The sequence below is a fragment of the Delphinus delphis genome, chromosome 18, assembly GCF_949987515.2.
Source record: "Delphinus delphis chromosome 18, mDelDel1.2, whole genome shotgun sequence".
Lineage (NCBI taxonomy): Eukaryota > Metazoa > Chordata > Mammalia > Artiodactyla > Delphinidae > Delphinus > Delphinus delphis.
The window spans coordinates 77,108,153-77,116,076 of record NC_082700.1 but is presented as its reverse complement, the minus strand read 5'-3'; the positions used below and the strand labels follow the sequence as shown (position 1 = coordinate 77,116,076).

The window sequence follows — 7,924 nt, the reverse complement described above, 5'->3', positions numbered from 1 at the left end:
GCCGACGTTTCTGGAGCCTCTGCCCCGCGGGCCGGGCTGCGGAAGCGGGGGAGGGGGCGCGGGCGAGCGGGGTCGGGGCCGCCCCGGAGCGCGCCTTCCCGGGGCCCGCAGCCCGGGAGGGGCTTCTCGAATTAGCTGGAACTTTTCGGAGACAGAAATCTGCGTTGGCCGCTCTTTGTCGGGAAAATGAAACGCGCGAATACGCGTGTTGTTCTTCTCCCACATGCAGGATTTTAATAGACCTCTCAGTCACCGCCGCCCGACGCGCATCTGCACATCAGGCGCGCTCTACGCGCTACCCGTGTTGAAATTAATTCACTTCTCCAGCTACCGGTGGGTTTCTTTGGCGGGGAGGAGAGGGTAGGGTCAAAGTCTTAACAACAACGAAAGGGGCCCGTGAGTTTAAAATAAAACAGGGGCGGGGGGCGGAGGACAGAAACGAGCAAAAAATTCCTCCAGCAAACAAACCGTGCTACCCTCAGCCTGGAGAGCCGGGCGGCGCACCGAGGCCGGTTCCTGAACTCCCGCGGTCGTCCCGGCACGAAGTTGTGCGAACTTTGCACAAGGCCTCCAAAGACCGTCCGCGCTCGCCACACGGTTTTCCTACAAAATTGGAATAAGCGATAGAAGTACCGCCCTGGGATCTGGAAGTGGATGAGGCCATCACAGTATAATGATGGTCACATAACATTTTCAGTTCGTGAATAGGGTGAGGGGTACCTTGGCAAGAACGGAATTCACAGTTGAGTGAGGCGTCTCGGGAGCCTTGTGGAATATTCTCACCGCGAATTTAAATCGAAGAGACAGTGCTGGAATGATAAGATCTCAATCCTGAAGGATGAATCCTAGCTAATTTCTACTCCCCCATCCCAGGTTGTTTTAAAATTGAATCATTAAAAAATTTATATTTGCTTTCCTTCACATTGTTCTAGTCAACAAAACTGCTGGATATCAGGAGTTCCCTCTTTGAAGATCTTCCTGGGTTTTTTAACAAAGTGGCTTGGGCCACCTGGCATTGACTATTTCTGCTGACTCTGTATGAGACAGACAGGGGGAAATGCCACACTGTAAGTCCACCTTTCAGGAAATCGACAGACAGCTCTTCCCAGAGTCCCCCGCATCCTGCTAAGCTTTCTATAGTCAGAAACGTTTCAGGTGTTACCCACATTACTAATATTCTTATGCCAATAGTCGAGCATAGATACAAGTTTGGTCACACATATATTCGAGCACAACCCCACATCTGTCTGCCACCTTAGTAAGTGCAGGGAGATGCTGCAAAAGAGCCAGCCGGAGTCCACTGAACTCTGTATATTTCAGAGTAAATGAGGCCTGCACCTTAGGCTGCATGTGGAGTTCACAGAGCGTCACAGAATTTCCTCTCCCAGAGGAGATTGTGTGTGGCATTTATTCCCAGACTATCTCACTATCTGAAGATGCTGTTCTACTCAGCAGTCCCTATGTATCCAAACACATCAGATTGCTAAAGCAAAAAAAAAAAAAAAAAAAAAAAAGAGGGAAAAGAAAAAAGAGGGAGACTTTATTATCTTGTTAGAAAGAAGCAATTGACGTCGTTCTTGAAATTTCTGCAATCACCTTAAGGAATGAGTGGTTGAGGCAAAATTATCAGTGACTCCAAAAAATGACACACGTCAATTGTCAGGTGAGCATTTTACTTAAAACTATTCCCCAGCAGAGGCTGAAAGTACTTCTCATTAACCTGCCAGCATAGGCCCACGTTTGGAAGTATAGTCTATACTCATTCCAGGACAAAAAAAAAAAAAAAAAGATGTTAAGAAAATGAGGGGTTGATGAAATCAACATATTTCCATCTGGCCTAAAAGTTTGTTCTTTTCAAAAATATTTCATCTTTATGCTGTGACTAATGTCAAAATGTATTTGCTACAGTATAATTTTAAATGCAATATTTAATGCTGTCAGATTACTTGAAGACAAAGTTTTACAGAAAACTTTAAAATCCAGAAAAAAACTGCAAGGTACCAATAAACACCTAGAAAAAATATAATTAAAAAATTTAAAGCATCAAACAACCTCAGATCTCATTAGAATAATAAACACCGCATTTTGCGTTCACATCGGTTAACAGCTTGCATCCCAGTGTCACGGCGGGGCATGTGGGGCGGTCGGTTCTGTGTGTGTGAAAATCCAACGAAATTATTTTGTCCCTTTCCAAGGAGACATATACCAGAGGGAGGGGCTGAGGACAGACGGAGGGGCCTCGGTTGCAGTACATTTTGGTTTAGAGAGTGCGTTTCTCCTTGAGCCAAATTCAGACAATTTCACTCGCAATCTTGTTAACTGCCCGGGAGTCGGGGGCCCCCGCGCCCCCGCCGTGGTCTCTGTCATCCATCCTTGGCCTGGTCCCGCCACTGGGGTCTTCTCTCCTCCCTCCTCCGCCCCAAACTGCACTCAGGTCCCGGGCCAGCTGCAAGAGGCAAAGCCCGAAACCAGGGATCGAAAAGCCCGCCGGCAGCGGCCGGCAGCTGAAAACTACACACCCAACGGCCGGACTACAAAACTATAAATTTTTTTTGGGGGGGGGAAGCAATTATTTCTCGTTCCGTAATAACACTGTAAACGCTACAAAATAACCTACCGATTTTAACTTCCCTCCGTTCCTCTGAATGCAGCTCCATGAAAACCGTACCCTCTCCCCTGGTGTTCCCTCCGTTTTAGTTCATGCTGATAATTTTTCTTTCTCCTTAGTCAGATTTACTGATTGTGTTTTGAGCTCATAAAACATGAATCTAAATTTAGCACGTTTCAAGTTTAGGGGGAAAAAACCGGACTTTTCTCTCTCAAATTTATTGACTCAAAGCTCGATGCACTTTTAGGGTGGAGGTTCCTTTACCGTTTTGAGCAGAAAGGCTTTTCGGGAAACTATGTACATAATCTGAATCCTCCTCCCCACACCGCAACGCCTCCAATAAAAACTGCACAACGCGTTTACATGAAATAATACAAAACAAAAACCCGGAAATGCTCAGATACAGAAAGTTTTACAAAACCCAGAATAACGCTGCCGTCTGAGAGGGGTGCGAGTGGGGATCTCTTGGTATAAATTAACCCACCAATCCCCCAAGGCGGTAACGACCACCAAAAGCGTGTGCTTGGCTCCGGCTCACTACACCGATAACAAATGAGAACAGCTCCCCGCGTCGCCGGCACCCGACGCCGTCAGGAGGCGATGCGGCCGGAGGGCGGGCGCGCGGCCGGGATAGAAAAAAGCTGGCGTCGCCTCTCGCATGGTTTGGTCTCTGTGTCCCCTCGAGCAAAGAAAACGCTTTCTGCCTCCGCGGGTGATAAATACTGTACAAAAAGTCTCAAGAAAACACCGAAGTTCAGTCTCAAACGCACAACGGTCCCGCCTAGCGGTCCCCAGGAGCTCCCGGTTAGGGGGGCCGGGTGTCACCTGGTGCTCGGCGCCAGTGTTTGCCTGTTTACGAGAACGTGGAAACGTCTGTACAAAAGCCAGGCGGCCCGTCGCCGGCCGCAGGGCCCCCCGCGTCCCTAGATGTGCGTCAGGGGCACCGTGCCGTTGACGCCTGCGCCCGCGCCCTGGTAGTGCTGCGGCAGCGAGTGCAGCCGGCTCTGCGCCGCGGCTGCGGCCGCCGCCGCCGGGTCGCCGCCCTCGCCGGCCGGCAAGTACATGCTGATCATCTCACGCAGGTCCCCGGGGCACGGCGCCCGCGAGTGCGCCGGGGCCGGCGGGCTGCCGCTCGGCTCGGACTTGACGAGCGAGCCGAGCGCGCCCAGGGCGCCCGACGACGCGGCCGCCGCCGCCGCCGCCGCCGCCACGGCCGAGTTCTGGTGCGCGCCGCCCGCGGCGGCGGCTGCGGCGGCCGCGGCGCCGTAGGGGAGGCCGCCGTAGCCCGAGGGCGAGGCGCTCATGTAGCCCTGCGAGTTGGAGATGGGGCTGTACTGCAGCGCGCCCATGTCGTAGCGGTGCATGGGCTGCGGGTTGTGCGGGTGCGCGTGCGGGTGGTGCGGGTGGGGGTGCGCCGGGTGCGCGTGCGGGTGCGCGCCGCCCGCGCCCGGATGTTGCCCGTAGGCCAGCTGCGCCTCCTGCATCATGGCCGCGGCGGCCGCCGCCGCCGCCACCGAGCCGGGGTAGGCGCCGTTGGCCCAGCCGTTGACGTGCGCGTAGCCGCCGGCCGCCGCGCCGCCCGGGCTCTCGAGGCGCTGGCCCACTGCCGCCGCGCCCACACCCACGCCCACGCCCATGGCCACGGCCGTGCCGCCGCCGCCCGCGCCTGCCGCCAGCAGCCCGCCGGCCAGCGAGTACTTGTCCTTCTTGAGCAGCGTCTTGGTCTTGCGGCGCGGCCGGTACTTGTAGTCCGGGTGCTCCTTCATGTGCAGCGCGCGCAGCCGCTTGGCCTCGTCGATGAAAGGCCGCTTCTCGGCTTCGGACATGACCTTCCACTCGGCGCCCAGGCGCTTGCTGATCTCCGAGTTGTGCATCTTGGGGTTCTCCTGGGCCATCTTGCGCCGCTGTCCGCGGGACCACACCATGAAGGCGTTCATGGGCCGCTTCACCCGGTCCTGGTTGGCCTTGGCTCCCGCGCCGCCGCCGCCGCCGCCGCCACCGCCGCCCCCGCCCGCCCCGGCCGGGCCCGACAGGTTCGTGGGGGCCTGGGCGCCGCCGGGCGAGTGCAGGTCGGTCTCCATCATCATGCTGTACATCGGGGCGGCTCGCGGGTTCACCGGCACCGCGAGGAGGGGGCCTGGAGCATAGACGGCCGGGGGGCGGGGGGGACGGAGAGGGGCTCAGACGGAACGAGCCGTGGGTCGCGGGGAGAGGTCCTGGCAGAGAGAAGAATGGGGAGAGGTGGAGGCGACAGCAACAAAAAAGAGGCAAAAACACACGCACTTAGCGCCGGTCCGGCTCACAGGTGGAAAGTTTCTCTGCAGCACAAACCACTTGCCAAAGAGGCCGAGGGCCGGGATCGCCGTCGCCGCCGCAGCCGGGTCGCCCTCGGCGGAGCGGTGCAAACAGGTTCAGTCGCGGCCAAGTTGCAGCTCCACTTTCCGGGACGCGAGCGGTGCGCGGGGCCCGGCCCGGGGCTCGCCGCCGCCGCCGCCTCGCCCGCCCGCCGCCGGAGCCTCCTTCCTCCTGCGCTCGGTCCTCCAACTCCGGGGCTGCAACTTCTAGCAGCGCGGCGCGCCGCGTGCGCTAGGCATGTGCCGGTCCCAGGTGCCCGTGGGGAGCGAAGCACCGAGGGGGGAGCAGGGGGGGGCGGGGGGGGCGCTCACGGTGCCGCCAGGGAGGGGGGCCGGGGGCAGCGGAGGGAGGGCAGGCGCGCACAGAGGGCCAGAAAGCAGGGCGGCCGAGCCCGGGATGGGCTGCCCGCTGCCTGCCCGGGGCCGTGCGCTCGGAGCGGAGGCGCACGCGGGGCCGGCGGCGCGCGGGGCCCAGCAGCCATACGCCCGGCCCGGGCTGCCATTAAATGAGCGCGCCGCGGCCAATGGGAGCCGGCGGCGGCGGTGATTTGCATGGCGCGCTGGCGAGTGACGTGGGGAGGGAGTAGAGGCGCCGGGCGCGGGCGGCGGAGCGGGGAGGAGGGGGAGGAAGGAGGGGGAGCTGGGGCAGGAAGGAGGGGGGAGGAGGCCCGGGAGGGGGGTCACAGCCACGCTGCTTCCTGAGCGCGCGCGGCGGCGGCGAACCCCGAGCTCACCCTCCTTGCCTCTCCCCGCCCGCGCGCTCCGAACGATTAACGATTGGGTTTAAAAGCGAAGACGAAGAAAGAATCCTGCGGGGCGGGGGTGGTGGTGGCGGGGGAATGCAGCCCGGAGCCTTGTTTAAAAGAGCGCAAAGGAGACCCGGCTCCTCCTCTGCTCCCCTGCCAGCCAACTCTGCGCCTGCTGGGAAGGGGAAAGTTGGAGGCCGAGGCGGCATCCTCGCCCTCATCTCGGCCCGAGGGCCGGAAAGCAAGGGCGCGCCCTTGGGAGCAGGGGAGACCGTCCTAGGTACACAACTGGAAATCTCCCCTCTCCCCGCACCCCGCGGGCTCTCCGGCGAGGCCTGGGCAGCTCAGCCCCCCGCCCTCCCACGGATGCACGCTTCACCGCCGCTGTGCTGAAGTTCTCCAGTGCCCCCTCTCGTAGGCCAGGCCTCCGCGGTCCAGGCCACGATAATCCCGTAACGGGGAAGTATTTGTGTCGGGCTTGGCTCCACAGCTGCTTTTAGCCTTAGCCCTGAACTCTTACTGCTTTTAATGAGCCTAGGGGTTGTAATCACGTGCTCTTCTCAATTTGGCTTCTTCCTCCTAAAAAGGAACTTCTGGGAAGGTTGAAAACAACAAGATCCATCTGGAATCTACTCAATGACAGTTGAAAAAGTTTGTTGAAATCGCAAAAGAATGATCTAGCCCACGCTCTCTTGGAGCGAATCTTCCACAAGCCGTTTGCCTAAGAACTGCGAAAACTCCGTGAACGGAGTGGGGCCCACCTGAACCCGAATCGGAAAAGTGAGGCCTCGGGACCGAGCGACAGATGCCGTTTCCCTGCATTATGCAAACGAGAGGCCTGTTTCCTGGAACGATTAAGGCATAGACCTGCGGTTATAATTCTTAAACCTTGAAGGGTTCTCAATACCGGGAAGTACAAGAAATTTCCAAGCCCATTCTCAAACACCATTGCGCTCACGCTGCCGGTACAACCCCAATGGTATGAAAGTGGCCCAGAGACCTGCAGAAAATCCATGACAGTCCAAGCATCCCTCCAGAGTCCTCATGGAGGAACGGGGGCGTCTCTGTGCGCCACAGAGGGAGGTGTTTAGGAGATGCCTGGTGGGTAAAGTGGAGCCTAACCAAAGCGGCCCGACTGACCATACTGTAATAGAAATAAACATATAATGATGATGATGATGATTACAAGAGGAGTAATAATGATGTTTAAGTATGTTGGGCAGTGAATACATGACGCCTCTTCCCTTTCCCCCCCCCCCATTAAAAAAATGCTGCCGTTGTGAATTTCCTGACCCTATTGCTTGTCCAAGGTACAGGAATAATGCTTTCTTTCCTCTCAATTACTATGATTATTACTGTAGGCTTTTTTTTTTTTTAATTGCAGGGTTGCTACAGTATGCAGTGCAAGAGCAAATTGGTCTCTGCAGATTAAACTGCTTTCATTTCAGGCCATTCAGCATTTAATAGTGAACTCATCAAATAATATATAATTATATTAGAAAGGAAACGTCATTTCATATTTATTTTTCACTAAATATCTAGGTTATAAACTTGGTTTTCAACTGCCTTCTTATTTCACCAGTCGAGTTTGTTAAACCTTTTGATTTGTTTCACGCACTACCTCCAAATATCAGTTACATTGTGAATGAACAAAAAAAGAACAAGAATACTGTTTACGGGTGCTACAGATCTGTTTCTCCTTTGATAATTTAGGAGGCAATGGGTGTGCCGTGTGATCCAGTGTGTTATGGAAAGTCAGCAAGACCGAAATAAAGGAAATGGTTTACAAATTATAAACTATATTATACACTTAGCAATTGAAAGATTTCTTTCCTCTGCTTTCCAATTTAGATTTTAAAATACATAGCCGAAGCCCCCCTGAAAATACTTTGTGTGAATCAGGCTTGGTACATTCTTTTCCGTATCAATGGAGCAATTTATTTTATAAACACCCTGCTCTCCAGTGCACACTGCAGGAAGGCTTTATGCTTTGGGGAGCTTGGATAGCTGACTTTGAAATGGTCTGGTTTCTTTCTACCATAGTCCTGAAAATTGTTTCCAAATACAAAGTTACCCTTGTTTTGCAGAGCATCTAAATAGGGGGTAAATGGTTTAGCCTTGTGTGAGATCGTGCTAGTGTTCAGCGTTCGGGGCGCTCTCCATAAGCCCTTTTTAGTGACGAGGTGTTCCCTGGGCCCTAGCGGGTGCACACACTA

General features: G+C 55.6%; 1 protein-coding gene across 1 annotated transcript; it reads right to left on the bottom strand.

Moving 5' to 3' along the window:
* Positions 1–1,591: 1,591 nt before the first annotated feature.
* Positions 1,592–5,553, bottom strand: SOX1 (SRY-box transcription factor 1). Its single transcript, XM_059995510.2, has one exon. The coding sequence runs from the start codon at positions 4,702–4,704 to the stop codon at positions 3,532–3,534; it is 1,173 nt and encodes a 390-aa protein (XP_059851493.1). The 5' UTR covers positions 4,705–5,553; the 3' UTR covers positions 1,592–3,531.
* Between the last annotated feature and the right edge of the window lie 2,371 nt (positions 5,554–7,924).

Bases quoted from the DNA above. Each gene is read 5' to 3' on its own strand.
- SOX1 (XM_059995510.2), bottom strand. From the start codon at position 4,704: ATGTACAGCATGATGATGGAGACCGACCTGCACTCGCCCGGCGGCGCC.